We start from the raw sequence: 16,675 nt of genomic DNA, 5'->3' as shown, positions 1-16,675 counted from the left end.
TAATGTTTGTCACAAATTAGAGCCTGATCCAAGATCCTTGTCACAGGAAACTCTCCATCAATACAAGGGCATTCAAACAGCTTTTTAAACTTGCTCTGTTAAAGTCAAGAGGAGCTTTGCCAGGAACTTTGTTGAGCACAGGGTGAAGCCTTTAGGCACAGAATAGGCCAGAAGGATCAAAGACTCAGGACAAGTTGTACCATGTTTACAGTTATAATCTGACCCCTTTGGATGTGAGAAGCCAGGCTGGAAGGAAGAGAGGTGACCCCCAACCCTTTCCACCAATGGAGATGCTGTGGGGACAAATGTTTGCTCTCCTACTTGCTGCTGGAGACCAGACCAGACCACCTTGTCAGGATGACACAGGCTGACCCACAACATCAAGAAGCTCCTACCCCAGCTACACACATCAGCTCAGGCGCCATGAAGGGTCTGCACCACAGAGCTGTTATTACTGTAAATATTCTATGTAGGGTTTTGAAGTGTAACTTTCTGCTTATTTAAGGAGGCATGCAATGACTTCTAGAAAGGATCAGAGAACACCATTCAGCATGTGCACGTACCTATACTATGGGTCTGACTCTCTTCTTAACAGGAGTAACTCCACAGTGTAAAACTGATGTAGGCCAGTTCCTATATCCAGCCCTAGAAGTGTGTGTGCATATCTACTGTATACATACATACACGGCACATGAAGAGACACTTCCCACCTCACGCACTGAACCACAAAGTGTGATGTAGCTACTGAAGGAGGTGAATGGCATTTAATCACATGTGAGTTAATGATTTAAATGCGTTTTTATTTTTGGCCTCTTGATGTAAATCCAAACCAGACAAGCAAAGTCCTCTGGTCAGACGGCTGGAAATTCCTCTGCGTGAAATCATGTTGGTGGTCTCCCGGCTCAGCGCCTTCTGAAGAGCCGTACAGTGAAATATCCTTCCGTACCACTAATGAATGCGCCCACCCACACTGGAGCTGGTGCCCCCTAAGAACTCAATTCAAGAACAACTTTTTAAACTCATAAATGAAATCAAAGGGCTCTTTCTATGAGCCAAAGAACTTACAATTTTAGGTGGGACAGTTAATGGGTGGTTACTATAGGTTGTCCCCTTGGTTTGCAGTACACACAGTCTTGCAAGAAAAAAAAATAAGCAGGATACTGAATATGTACACAGCATTCCAATTAATTAAATTTCATCCCCCTCCAATGAATACATAAATTGTTACTACCCTTGTTACTGTACAGAGCCTGAATGACTTGCTTAGCATCATCCAAAGGGACTAAAGTAAACTCACATGATCTTGGTTTACTTTCCTATGCTCAGACAAGATCACCTTCTAGATATTAAACAATCTCTAAGGAACCAAAGACTGTGAAATTGGCCATGAAAACTTGAGCAAGAGCATCCAGGAAACAATTTTTAAGACTACTGCCACTAAACTCTCCCAAGGACTCCTGTTCTTGTGTGAACGAGCACTTGTCATTTCAAGTATGAGTGGTGAAGCCTGGAGAACTGAATACCCGGCTGTGCTACCGAAGCAAAGCACGGATCTAATCCCGCCATGAGGAGATGACTCCTTCAGAGAGGCCTGTTATAAAATTATCGAGTGACACAGGGGGTGGAAGGAATCAAGCCCGTTGTAATTGAACTGACTTGAAATAATAAATGCACACACTTTCTTTAAACACAGCTTGCCACATCCTGAGAATCTGGAATCAATTCCTTCCCTTTCAAGAAGCTTAAAAGTGGTGGGACTTTGATATGGCATGAGCATGTTTGCTTCTGGGCTTACAGCCCTCGCCAGCCTGTTCCAAACCTTTCAACATTTTTATATTATAAGACAGAAAAGTTAGGAAAACAAAGATGGAAAAAAAGAATCAGAAATTCAGGGAACTATTAAATCAGGGCAGCCTAGCTGCCAAATACCTTTGGTAAGTAAATGAATCATGATCAATAACATATTGCCATACAGACTTACAGAAGAAGGTTATCACCTGCTTCTGTGCCAGGCATAAAACATAACAGTGTGTGGCTGATGAAGTACTGCATGAATCCAGAAAAAAAGTACGTGTTTGCTCTGTAATGTTAAAGCATTTTACTTCAAAGTCATTTCAATGCATCCAGAAAAAACATGATTTTTTCCATGAAAACTTTGTCAACATCGATAGGTTACTATGAAACTCTTCTCTTCTAACGATGTTGCATTTGTAAGAGGAAACTGTCTTGATAGAAGGAAACCTATTTTGTTAAGGGGATGTTTCAGCCCTGATTGTAAAGCTGCTTGCTTTTTATATTCACATATTTGCCAGCAGAGGGTATCACAATCTTAGAAACAGACATATGTAGCATTGTGTCTATTCATTTACATGCAAGAATTCAGACACACACTAAACCAAGAAATTACAAATCTTGGTTTTTTTCAGTAACATTTACCAGAAAAAATACCCAAAACATTTAGCTACTTAAAGGCTACAGACTCTGATATCAGTGCCATTTCACCGCCTCTCTCAGGATAGGAAATACTGCAATGACATAGCCAAGTGATGGCATCACTTAAAGTCTAAAATTGTTGCATGACCCTGGCTTATTTTTGGCATGTATTAGGTTCTCATTAATTCTCACATCCAGTACCCTCTTACTGCATATACTGCATAAATCTCATTAATTATCCCAACCACTTCACGCCACTTTTCAGCAAAGTTGTAATAGCCACAGGCTGTAGTGAGAGATCATGCTACATAGACCGCATGATCTCTGCTAAACCAGTATGCTACAAAGAATGATCATATATAATTACACCTAACCCACACTTCTCACAGCTAGAGATAGGCTGATGCTACAAAATCCTAGCCTGATATCCCATTCATTAATGAATTCACCTCCCTGACTCCCAAGTTAAGAGAACACAATTTAAACAACCTGGTGTTTGGTGTTTTAGCTTACTTGGTACTCATCACTCCTCTATTCCCAACTAAAATAAATTAAAATCATTTTTATATAACAGTCTGGGTTCTCCATTCTATTTTGGATTTATTAACAAGTCTTTTTCTATTTGTGTATTTTGATCACGTGCAACTGATGTCCCAGTCACAGGTGTGTTTTTCCAGCTTAACCCAAGCACTTGAGTCAGCTGGAGCTAGGAGCTGATATAGAGGATGACTATGAGACATGTATTGCCTTGTTCTGAGAACTGGGTTATATAGGAACCTTTTAAGATGATCACAAACAAGGTCAACAAGAAAAGCTTCTATAAGTACGTCAGTGATAAAAGGAACACTAGGGAAAATGTGGGCCCTCTCCAGAAGGAAATGAGAGACCTGATTACCCAGCATATGGAGAAGGCTGGGGTATGCAATGACTTTTTTGCTTCACCAGCAAGTGCTCCAGCCACACTGCCCAAGACACAGAAGGCAAAGGCAGGAACTGAGAGAATGAAGAACTGCCCACTGTAGGAGAAGATCAGGTTCGAGACCATCTAAGGAACCTGAAGGTGCACAGGTCCATAGGACCTGATGAGATGCATCTGCAGGCCCTGAGGGAACCGGTGGATAAAGTGCCTAAGCCACTATCCATCACATTTGAGAAGGCGTGGCAGTCTGGTGAAGTTCCCACTGACTGGAAAAGGGGAAACATAACCCTCATTTTTAAAAAAGGAAAAAAAAAAGAAGACCCGGGGAACTACAGGCCAGTCAGTCTCACCTCCGTGCCTGGCAAGATCAGGGAGTGGACCTTCCTGGAAACTATGCTAAAGCACATGGAAAATAAGGAGGTGATTGGCTTCACTAAGGGCAAATTGTGCCTGACAAATTTGGTGGCCTTCCACAATGGCATTACAGCATGGGTGGATAAGGGAAGAGCAACTGACATCATCTGCATGGACTTGTGCAAAGCATTTGACGCTGTCCTACATGACAACCTTGTCTCTGAATTGGAGAGACATGGATTTGATGGATGGACCACTTGGAGGATAAGGAATTGGCTGGATGGTCACTCTCAAAAAGTTGAGGTCAACTGCTTGATGTCCAAGAGGACAGTGGTGACGAGTGGTGTTCCTCAGGGGTTGATGTTAGGACCAGCACTGTTTAACATCTTTGTCAGTGACATGGACAGTGGGATCAAATGCACCCTCAGCAAGTTTGCCAATGACACCAAGCTGTGTGGCACGGTTGACAAACTGGAGGGAAGGGATTTCATCCAGAGGGACCTGAAACGGCTGGAGGTAGGCCTGACAAACTTCACAAAGTTCAACAAGGCCAAGTGCAAGGTCCTGCACATGGGTCACGGCAATCCCAAGCACAGCAGCTCTGTGGAGAAGGACTTGGGGGTATTAGTAGTGGATGGAAAACTGACTATGAGCCAGCAATGTGCACTCACAGCCCAGAAAGCCAACCATGTCCTGGGCTGCATCAAGAGAAGTGTGGCCAGCAGGTCGAGGGGGGGGATTCTCCCCCACTACTCCACTCTTTTGAAACTCCACTTGCAGTGCTGTGTCCAGCTCTGGGCCCCCCAACATCAGAAGGACACGGACCTGCTCGAACAAGTCCAGAGAAGGGCCACAAAGATAATCAGAGAGCTGGAGCACCTTCCCTTATGAAGAGAGGTTCAGAGAGTTGGGGTTGCTCAGCATGGAGAAGAGAAGGCTCTGGGGAGACCTTACAGTGGCCTTCCAGTACTGAAAGGGCACTACAGGAAAGCTGGGGAGGAACTCTTTATCAGGGGGTGTAGTGATAGGATGAGGGATAATGGTTTTAAACTGAAAGAGGGTAGATTTAGGAAGCAATTCTTCACTGTGAGAGTGGTGAGTCACTGGCACAGGTTGCCCAGAGAAGCTGCGGCTGCCCCCTCCCTGGAAGGGTTCAAGGCCAGGTTAGACGGGGCTTTGGGCAACCTGGTCTAGTGGAAGGTGTCCCTGCCCATGGCAGGGGGGTTGGAACTAGATGATCTTTAAGGTCCCTTCCAACCCAAACCATTCTGTGACTCTATGATTCTATGAAACAGCAACCTCTGTCCTTTTTTGATCTCACCTGTGCATATGGAGAGAGGGGAAGGGACATTCTCCTAATTAATTACATTTTATGTTTATAAAATGCTTTTTACAGAACTATATATAACTATACAGAACTATATACAAATTCTGCTGTTATATAGGAAAGATAATGCAACAGAACTTGCTGCAAAATGACATGTATCAGATCAAGTCTAGAGCCCCAGATCCCTTTTTGTTTGGTGTTGCAATTTTAAAAAATAACAATCAAAACTAAATATGTTCATTGGGAAATACATACACAGTGGTGCTGTCCTTTCCTTTTCGCACATAGTCTTCACTGCTCAAGAAATCTAACACAGCTACCTTTTAATTAATTCATTATCCGCCATCAAGATTAGCCTTCAGAATAACTGCTGTAGGTTCAGATGAACTGGATAGGAAAGTGGGTAAAATGTCCCTGGGATAAGGGAAAAGCTATTTTTGCTTAGCCCTTGAAGAGTGGAAGTCATTTACTCTGCTGAAATTGAGATCTATTTCCCACATGACGTAAGTCTGCACTGATCATCCTAGAGACTCCAAGGTCCTCAGGTACTTTACTTCATTGATAGAAAGAATATGCAGGTACTACTTATACTCTGATTGTCTGTGCTTTATTCTCCTTGCACTGAAGCACTCCAGCTGTAAAAAATTAAGCTAAAAACTCTTCTCTACTTCAAAGAGGAAAGTTGAGTATCGGTATGTTCAGGGACTGAAGTGTGTCTGGATATAACAAAAGCACAAACCAGCTAACAAAATGGAGTGAGGACATTTGCAGGGAACAAACACTGTTGCTCTCCTGAAGCTTAACATCTTTTTTTCTCTATAATCTTGGTGTGCTTAATTGCCATTGGAAAGCATTTTCCTTTTATTTTTAAGAGTACCTAAACCAGGAGTTCGTTTGTTAGGTAGAGCTAGGGAAATATCCCATTAATCACACTACAGCTAGTAAAAATGTGGAGCCCTGATCACGAGCACTTTGCAAGGTTAGATTCCTTATCTCACAGTAGCGGATATCCGATCCTGAATTCCAGCTCCGTTTATGGCCAGATGCAGACACCTCTAGGACAGCCATTTATTACTGGATGGAGCTGCCAGCCCTTATGAATCCAGGGATTTACATATTGCAGAGTCACTGAGAAGTGACGCGTTGGGATTATGCATGTGGACAGATACCCATGGCTGTTTTAGAATGCAAGGGGCAGCACAGCTGAATTTAACATTTACAGTTGCAGAGCAGACCATAAAAATTCCTTGTAAACAGCCAAGATATTTTATTTTCACTGTAACATCTATTTTGTCTAACTCTTAATTTATCTTCCTTTAACAACTTCCTACAGAGGTTAGCTGAGTATCCCATTAGCATTAGACAAAAAAATAACTTTTTAGCATCCCTGAGAAGTGAAGCACTATAATTATTTCCTTCTGTTAACAACACAAAAATATTAAGGAGCAGATTGCTATGTGACATAAATCATCATTTACCCATTTTCTTCTCATGGATCAGCCCCAGGCAATGAAATATAATCACAAAGATGAAATCTGTGGCAGAGCTGGAACCTGAAAAAATCTAGTCTTCTCTGAATGATATGATATGATATGATATGATATGATATGATATGATATGATGATACGATACGATATGAGCACATGGTGTTTAACATGCTTTAGATCTCTGTGAAACTAGTAATACAAGGTAAGATGTACAACAGCGAGCGACTGCAAATATTCTACTAGATCATCTCAAGGGATGCAGCAGTGTAATTCCATTAGCTTTCACGGAGCAACAAGAGCTTAGACTAGCTGAAGTCTTGCCTCTCTGAGGGGAAAGGAATGTGGAGAAGAAAAGCAATTTCATTAAGAAGACAGTGTAGGATGCGTATAAATATGCATGGCATCCAGCTTCTGGGGTGGTTATTTCTTTTGACACACAAACATGTGAGGGAAAATCTGGAGCTTACAGAGTGCAATTACATTTCTTAAAGTCGTTTCTTTCATTTAACTATTTTATATTTAACGTCTGGATATAACTCAGTTTATATGAGCAAATGAGCTATAACAGCATAACATAAGTGGGACAAGAGTCTGATTGCCACATTTAACAAATTATGAAGGGTCAGGGCACAAGTTGCTCTCACCCAGTCATTCACTGCTAAATTGTAAGTATTAGCACAGTTTTAGGTGCAGTCAACACACACTCCTCTAAGCAGTGCCTGAGTAAAGTAGAGGAGGTAACATGGGCCACCAGCCAGTTCCAGTAAGCAGTATAGGATCCTGTTCTGGTGAGGAACCTGGACTGTATGGACAGAAGCCATGTCATGGCAGTTGGTAAAGGGGCTACTAAGCACTCAGTGGCTTGTTTTATTTACTAGTATAGATGTAGTTAATTCAACTGTGGACATGTGAAATGAGTCCACTGAACCAACCATCTCAAGCTGATCAAGAGCAGTACCTGATGTCATGAACAGAGTTTACAATAAAATGATGGGAGAATGGCAAAATTATTCCACATTTGGTAATGATCCGACTCACCAGCATTATCCTGTTGCTTGGTATTTTTGATGTATGCAGAAAATTTGGAAAATATATCAATTCCTGCAGTGTTTGATTCCCGGTGCTTAGCAGCTAGCTTGGGGTACCTGAAAAGGGAGAAGCAGTGTGGAGAGTATCATCTTGTTACCAGCAACATAGTGATGATTACAAATATAATTTACAAGAAGAAAGGAAAAAGCCCTGTAGGAGGAACTGCAATTAACGCTGTCATTTATCTCAGAACAACAGCTTGGCAAGTCCCTCTTAATAATATCTGTGTCTGTCAAGGCAGGCGTTTGGATAGTTACACAGGGATGGCTTCATGACAAAGGTGCTTATTACCACGATCCGAGATACAGTGGCCTTAAATCAGAAAGAAGCATAAATTTCCAGCAAGGTACAGGCGAGTTTGGCAGACAGCTCTCTCCATTATGAATGGCAGTCGTGTCTAATTCCCTACGCTGAAAATGTACTCCAGGATGTAATAGCAAGGCGTGTTAGTATTACCCAGGTGAAGGAACATAAAGTTTTCAGTGTCTGAATTGTTTTTTATAGACATCTGGTGCAAAGGAATACGTCGATCTGAAAGACCAACACAAATTAATGACTCCTACTGACTTCAGTGGTCTTGGACCAGAGTATAGAAAATTTAAATATCTGATCTCTTGCCTCAGGACTGGCCTGTAGCTGCTGATTCGCTTAGAGGTAAAACACTCCATAAGGAATGAAGCCACTTTTCATCGATTCATAGATTTTAAGGTCCAAATCACAAACCAACAATTTCTTTTTCCCAGTATCCTTATATTAAATCCAAAATGTTTGACTAACTAAGGCATATCTGGTAAATCTAAACCTTTCCTTGGTAGCTTGTTCCAATGGTTAATCATTCATACTGAAAAAATCTGTGCCTTATTTCTAACCTGAATTAGTTTGGTTGTAACTTCCAGTCATGGGCTCTTGTCATGTCTTGACTAGAATAATGAGCACTTTTCTGCCTCCAGAGCCTCTAGTACTCTGTAATCAGTTCCCCTTCCAACCTTTCTAATACACCATACAGCTCAGAAACCTCCAGTTTTTTGCTGTAAAATGCTTTTCCTGGCACAGATATGTTCTGTGGCAATTCTCAGCATCTATTCCAAGTTATTTTTAGCTTTGTAAAATGTGGACACCAGACCCCTACAAAATTTTTCTAGCATTGGTCTCCTTAATTCTGCATACAAGGCCATCCTGAAATGTGTACAGAGAAAACATTCTGCAGTTATTAGTCATACAAGTAACCTTCACACATGGAAGTCATCTCACTGAAGCCAGCAAGTTTCATAAATAAATATTACTCCTGTAAGTAAAGATTGTAGGAGGGAGTGCTTTTTAGGAACTCCTCTTAGGACATCTTTCATTCCTAGGAAATGGAATATTGACTGAAAAAATCCCAAATTCTTACTTTGGAGGTGCAAGAGTCTCTTCCAAGAATTCCTCAATCTTGTTAACATCTGTCTTGACTTCTCCATTAAAAGTCAAGAAAGGTGGGTGAGTCCCAGGAGCCAAATTGTGTAGGTCAGCTGGCTTTCTGCAGAGAGAGAAAAAGTCATGAAATCACTAATCTTTATGGTCAGGTAGTCACACAGATATTTATAGTTTCTAAAAAAATCAGTTTGCCCTTCTTTTTTCTGTAGTTTGTGGTTAGAAGACTTTGAAACTACCCCAAGCACCCTGTTTAATATAAAAACATTCCACAAGTGAAAAAAAAAACCCCAAACCTGAATCCCAACTATTTTGTTGTGCACCACAGACTCTCTAGGCTAGATACAAATCTGATTGAACTTGGTGGGGCCTTTCTATAGGGCCAACACTGGATCATATAACTATTTTCAATTAAACTGAACAATTTTTACCTTTTCAGGTCAACAGTGGTGACGTTGAACACAACTCCTTTGAGCCACAGGATCATGAAAAGACGCTGGGAGAATGGGCAGTTCCCAATGCTTTCTCCATCTATACCGGCCTAAGGGATGGAAAGAGAGGAAAAATAGATTTGAGACTTATTAGTCACTTACCTCCCTCAAGACGGAAAATTGGAGGTTGAGAGAAAAATTGCCAGTTTAAAAATAACTGAAGGTGCCTGTTATTTAATATAGTTTATCATCAACACAAGAATGGAGTTACTCCAGGATTCAGCCTTCATCAAGAGCTTGAGAAAGCAACCTGGTGCCTCTCCTGAGGGCAGCTGTGGGTAAAGGAGATTGTCCCTTGCTGATAGCAAGCAACATCCAGGAGACTGTATATTCTTCCAATTATTCTAGTCTCTACAGGACTGCCTGTTTCATGGACATGCTAGAAAACTCAGAACAGGTTTTCTGCTGTATTTAAGTCTGTGGAGTGCAGCTTATATCAGGTCAAGATCTGCTTCACTGTTTTACTATCCAAAATGTGGACTTTCTAGATTTAAACCCAAGTGGTCTGGACATTCACTCATTTTTGTTCACATCCAGTAAAACAACAGCCTCAGAGACAAACAACTAGATCCAGACAGAAATCTCCATCTGAATCCTTCCAAGGTTCAAGGCAGATTTCAGCCACCGCATTCAGTCTGTTCCTATCTCTAGTACCTAATGAGTTGCCTACAAACCACTACAAAACAATACAAAACTGCTAGTGTTAGCATTGAGGAAACAGCTTATTTTTTCCTCTAAAAATTTATGGTCCTTAGCCACGCAAATTCTGACTTTGAGCCATGGAGGGATACAAATAACACTAGCTGAACTGAGCCAAAGCTGCGTCCAAGGACAACATCCTTCTACAATAATTATGCTTGTGGCCAAAGCTTTCAGGACGATAATGGTTTTGATAGATTTCCATTTTAATTTGTGGTACCATTGTGTTTAAAAGATTCTTATAATCCTGGTGAAGCAACCAACCTTCCGCTGTTGACCCACATGGGTTGCATAACTGTATTTTATGCACACAGTGTGTGTCCGAAAACGGCTGATGAAAGAGCTAAGTAAATACATGTCCTTTTCCTTTGGAGAAAATATTATATTATTCTGTTTGCTCTCATGAATTTTATCTTGTTAATATTCAAGCTGTGAGGTAGCATTTCTCTGTCTTAAAGAAGGAATCACTTCTAATTATTGCAATTCTGTGAAACGTTCACAGCACAACTAGAAACGTTTTGAGATGTGTCCAGTTGCTACAAATTCAGGCGTTGCATGGGAAATGTTTAGCTGAAAGACTTTCTGGTAGGCGTCGTCAATCTTTCTCATGTCTTGATCACAGCTTTTGATGATTCTGGGTTTAAAAACAAATTCCACATTTCCTATCCACCAAAATATGGAGAGAGCATGGATTCAAGGGTTGGAGACAACCATTGTAAAGTTTAGGGCTATGTAAAGCTTTTTTGTGGGTTCAGATTCGGTTTCAAACACCTAGAGGTATTTGGATATGGGGGTACAGTTTGGCTACACTTTTACTTGAAATTATGGATCTGCAATATGTTTGGCACATGGCATATGCAAGAATCAGCAAACAATGTGGGTGAAAGAGTGGTATGGCAACGAGGATGAGCAAGTGAAGATGCATCTTCCCATCTGCCAGAGATGTGAGTAGCCTAGTTGTGCAAAATTCTATTAATTAAATAGTTAGCTCTGTTCTGCAAATTTCATGGCAAAACGACGACAATGTTACCATGGGAATACCAGGCACCACTGTATTGCATGCAATAATTACTGCAAAGTCACATTTATTGATTTGGCTTTGGCCTGTTAAACCACTCCAAGCACTTTTAACTTCTTATCTTCCTGAAAAGAGGCAAATGCTATAGGAGAAAACAGCGATACGACAAAAAATTTCCCCTTGGCTTTTTCACCATCTCAATCATAATCATATCCTTCATAATGGAGTTGGTTAACTGAGTCTACAAACAATATATTCCAAACCTAAAATTTGAAGAAAAACATATCGACAACTGAATTAGAGGGCAAAAGAGTGCAGACAGAAGGGCTGATCCTCATCTTACCTTCTCTGGATTTACTTTGGCTTATAAATTCATTGACTCTGACTCACTCTTCACCTGACTCCCTTCAAAGTGAGTCTAAACCCCTGGTTTGCTAAGTCCTGCAAATACCTTGTGAGCAAAGGGGTCTTGCCTCACAATAACATGCAGAGCTCCAGCACTCCTGCAAGTCTCCATCCTGCCTGGAGGCAATCTCCTGCCTGTCCTCATCACCCACTGCTTGTGCTGCAAGTAGCACTTTCATCTTTTTCAGGAGAGACTTGGGGACACCATTTCCCTGCTCTCTCTCCAACTACGTATTGTCATACAAAGGTTAAGGGTTACCAAGATCTGCATCTTTTTACACTTCTCCGTCCTGCAAGGCAATGCTGAAAAATCCTCTCAAGACCAGAGAGGACTAAAGGGGGGTCAAAGCAGCTGAACAACAAGGAAGAAATAGAAGTGATGGGTCGTGTGAGGCTAAGGGATGCAGTCCTTGGGGACAGGAGAAGGATGTGAAGTCTGGAAGAAATAAGATTCACTTGGAGATCAAACATAAAAAAATTAATTGTGTAGATCAAACGAGGCCTCCAGCAGCCCCAAATGGTCAAAATATCTTCCCAACACTTCCAAAATAGTGGGAAACATTAATTGCTAGAGACACATTGGGAATAGACAGAGGAAATTCCAGAAACAAAAGATAAACTAAAGAAAAAGTATGGTATGATCTCTGTTCAAAGCTCCTGGATCTGGAAGCCAGGCTCATGATTTGGGTGGAGTCTGACTCATGGGTTTTGAACTCATGTGACTGGCATAACTGAAAACGCTACCACAAATCACAAGGCAAACTGGTGACAGAGGAGGGAACAGAATCAAAATCTCCCCAGCAACACAATTTATCCATTAAATTCAGCTCTTTTTCTGCAGAAATTATAGGCAAGGCTCTGTCGGTTTTGTGAATCCTTTCTCACTGCTTCTAACAGCACTCAGTAACTTGGTGTTCAGCACTCAGAAAGAGCAAAACCTTAGTAGGTAATAACTTCAAAGGCTTATCAGAGTGTCTCAATATCCCTTGTGAAGTCCATTAACTACCAGAGGGAGATGAGGAAGAATAGAGAACTTCCCAGGCTTAGTCACTCTTAGCTTCAAAGAAAAACAGCTTGCTTAAAGCACCCCAGTAGTGCCTAAATACAAGCCTGTTATGTATCTGTCCAAGGTTAAGGCTCAGAAATGAAGGGATTAAATAATACCTTCATCAAGATCAAGAACTCAAACAGTGGATGGAAAGAAAAGAACAAATAATTTACAAGCTAGAGTAACACTGTTTATCCATGCTGTTATTCACAAATGAGCACAAAAGCTTTCTCACATAGCTTCCCTGAAGCACAGCAAAAGTGATCAACCACTTATAAAAAGGAGCAAGTTGATGATATATGCACTCTTCCTGCCAGTAACAATAGATATTTCTGATTTAACGATTGCAACTAGGGATAGACTTGAGGCTTTGTGGGCACTAGGATCAAGGAAATAGAGTTTTTAAAGTGCACTATAAGTCCCAAAGCTGTGAAAGGGTTTCAGAGACTCCTTCTCCCTATGGAGAAGGACCTCACCTGAAAAGGGAAATTCCCAGAGTGACTGTGGAAGAGTGAAATAGACTCGAGGATTTCCTGCATGAGACTCTTTGGCCAACGCTCATCCCACTGCAGTTTAACTGAGATGCCTGAGGGAAGGTCTCCTGTGCAGGCAAGGCCAAGACACACATCCAAAAGATAGGCCTGGCCACCTTTCACTTTGACTGAATCCAATGAGTGTCTGAATTTAGGCAGGATGAATGTGGACCCCAACAACAGAAAATACTGGAATTTGTGGAGGCAGAATTTCTAGAAAATTATTTTGCTCCATCTTGGAAACATCACTTTCTGCTCCTGTTGCTTTACACAACCTTACTTTATGAGTTTACCTACTAAAAAAAATATGTTTTTCTACTTAATTCTCCAGCCATTTAAGTACTTCACACCAACTGATGAAAGGTCCTGCCCTGGAACTCAGTATAATCACATTGGGAAAACCCCACCATCACACCAGCTGTTCTGAGTAATGGCAAGAATGAACAAGATGTTCTCCTTCATTATTTATAAGGTGCTCCTCCTTAAATACTTCAACTATTTTTAAAGAATTAAACGTCAAAGATATTTGTGTGCACATGTGGGGGATGTACGGACACATTGCCAAGGAATAAAATTAAGATGGTTTCAGGGTAGGGGGAAGAAAAAAAAGTCTTGGTGATTTTATGAGCTTGTGCCAAGTATTTTTGTAAGGTAGCGGTAGTATCGAGAGCCTCCAACCACTGCACAGCACAGGTGAATGATGTAAACAGGGAGCTCTTCTCAAGTTCAAGCTAATACTTTGCTATAAATAAAATAACTGGAATAAACTTCCTCACCTATTCCAAAAATACTTCAACTGGTACATGCACAGTGACTGCAATGCACACAGACAACTGTATATTATTTTAACTAACCTTAAGAGGGGAAAAAAAAGCAAGTTTCATTTCCAGTTATTCCCAAAATATAGCAGCTTTAAAGAAATATACTATCATTAATAATGACTAAGCATCTAGCTTAAAAATGGCAGCGCTGGAAAGAGTTGCATATCGGAAAGCACTGTGTTTTTTCCAGGAAAAGAATATATTTGGTTTTATCTATTCTCCTTTCATTTTTCATTGCATTGAGGCCACTCTGCACAATGGTCCAGTTCTCTCTTAGACTCTGGGGTAAAGTAGGGAGATATTTTGATGACACTAAAACACATTTCTTTTTCAAAAGGATTTTAACAAGTTAGCAAAAAAACAGTCAGGCTAATTCACCTCAATGTTTCCCAGTAAGGATTAAGGAGGGATTTGATTTCATGATCCCTACAATCAAAATCTAGGCTCACATTACACATGGTTACACCCTCTCTGTTTTAAAATTGGGAAAGAGCCTGCCTTTTGACACTTACTCTTCTTACGCTGAGAGCCCAAAGGGGAAGTGAAAATCCTATTCGAAACACAGAGCAGGCCAGGAAATATCCTATTTATTGTGCCATTAAAAAAAAAAAAAATCTGTCTTAGTAATTATACCACACACACAATAGCACAAATCTCCATTGTAGGGAAAAATCATTGGCTGCAACATGAGATCAGACATGCCAAGGTATTGCTTTAGCAAGGATCATTTTTTTCCAGTTTCTTGTCTCTTTTCTTTCACAACTTCTTGTCTAAATGTAAAAGCCAGTAAGCTATTTGGAGTGCCACCAACGGAGAGGCAAGCTAAGAAGTGTATATTCATAGAGCAGCGCTCGTGGGTCTCAAGTAAGAAGTAAATCTTGTAGCACAAGTCCTGTGTATCACAGGACACTTATTGATTGTGGCTCCGGTTCAGGAAAGCATTTAAGCATGTGCTGAAATACATCCCAATTTAGAGGAAGTCTATGCTTGACTTTAAGCATGTTCTTAAGTTCTGATGATTTCAATGGGACTTAAGCACACACTTAAGTACTTTCCTGAATGGGGGCCTGTAACAACAATAATAAATTTGCTGTGCAGCATTTTACCTTCATTGGACTTTTTCCGAGATTTCATTTTGCTAGGAGCAACTCTGAGCAGCAGCCTTCCAAGGGAGGGCAAGACAGAGCAGAAATATATTCCTAAGCACACACACATGGAAACGGACCATGTGCATATATGTCAAATAAAAATAGAGCATTTGCTAGAAAGACTGTCAGGGTAGTAACAAAACAAAAAGGAAGTGGTGAAATTCTTTAGCCAGCTCCCCAAAAGCCAGCCAAAATGTTGTCCAAGTTTGGCATACATACAGACATATATTCTAGATGCACATAAGCTTAACTTGGTCTGCACTGCTGGCCAATTTGAAGGGAGTTGGCTTGTTACACTCAGTTCAAACTGGTGAGCAGCACGTCAGTAGAGCTGAGGATCTCCAAGGAGCTGCACTTCTCAGACCTCTGCAGTTTTGGGAGAGATGCATTTGTACTCTTGAGACATTCAGGATTTCCAGAAGATGGAATTGCAGGTTGGAGACCCCGTGGGCATCAGTAGTTAAGACATGACAAGTATTTTCTTTAGGTTTGGTAAATCATTATTTTCCAGCTTTTTATATTCACAGTAATGGCAGCATGGGCAGGAAGGGATCAGTCATACAGGTCAGCTTCTTCCTAGGGGTCCTTTCATGATGGTTTAGGATGTTCACAGTTGAAGATCAGTTAACTCAAGCTGGTCCATGCGCCTGATGCAGAGCAAGTTCATCTGCCACAGAAGCTGAGGTCCTGGTAGCAGAATAACTGTGTGCACAGCAATCAACCTGTACAAATAAGTTTCAGTTTCCTCAAGGGCTTTGTTAGAGTCACTGGCCACTGCGTATGTTCTGCATGAAGTATGTTTTGCTTTGAAATAAATTCTGTGATTCCAGAAAACTCAATCAGTCATGTGCAGTTTGGATTTAGAAAACTACAGACTAGACACAGGTAAATAGTCTCATCATGTGAAAATGATTCATGCTATTCCATCACCTCTTATTCTTTCTTTAAAGAACTAAAGGCGCATGACTTGAAAGAGTAGAAAAGCACAGACTGGCCTGACACTATAGACCAAGAAATTATTTTGTTCGCGTTTGTATTTGTAGATCCCTTACTTATCATTGCATGTGTTCAACTTAATGAGAAATTGATAGTAGATAATCAAAGGGGGTAGGAACTATAACAAAACTTCCTACACCAAAATATATACATATATATATATATATATGAATTAAGGCTGGGACCAAAACATTTTTTTCTAGGAGACCATGTTCCACCATGCCCTGCTGTGAGGAATTTCTACTACCAAATCTGACTTTTACATGGTGATGTATAAAGGAAGAGCCCCCAGAAGAGTGAGAGTCATTAAGTAACATCAGCAGTATTGTAGAGACAAACCACATATAGCACATCTTTAATCTATATTCTTTTAATGTCAGCCAAATATCGACTAAAGGATGGGTGGTAAATGCAGGCTGACATTTTCAGAGTGGCTAGCAGTTTTAGATCCTATGTGACAATTTGAAGTCAGCTGACTTCTCATAAGTATCAACTCT

General features: G+C 40.8%; 1 protein-coding gene across 4 annotated transcripts in view; it reads right to left on the bottom strand.

Annotated features, from left to right (window-relative positions):
* Positions 1–16,675, bottom strand: part of CLIC5 (chloride intracellular channel 5) — an 86,427-nt gene that overhangs the window by 25,925 nt on the left and 43,827 nt on the right. For all 4 annotated transcript variants that reach the window (XM_074820210.1, XM_074820212.1, XM_074820211.1 and 1 more), the window contains 3 exons: positions 9,451–9,560; positions 9,000–9,125; positions 7,559–7,665 (listed from right to left, as the gene is read on the bottom strand). In XM_074820210.1, the coding sequence (XP_074676311.1) occupies positions 7,559–7,665; positions 9,000–9,125; positions 9,451–9,560 (343 nt within the window). The remainder of the gene's footprint in view (positions 1–7,558; positions 7,666–8,999; positions 9,126–9,450; positions 9,561–16,675) is intronic.

Source organism: Strix aluco, chromosome 3 (genome assembly GCF_031877795.1).
Source record: "Strix aluco isolate bStrAlu1 chromosome 3, bStrAlu1.hap1, whole genome shotgun sequence".
Lineage (NCBI taxonomy): Eukaryota > Metazoa > Chordata > Aves > Strigiformes > Strigidae > Strix > Strix aluco.
The sequence above is the reverse complement of the archived record's forward strand: the minus strand, read 5'-3'. Positions and strand labels throughout refer to the sequence as shown.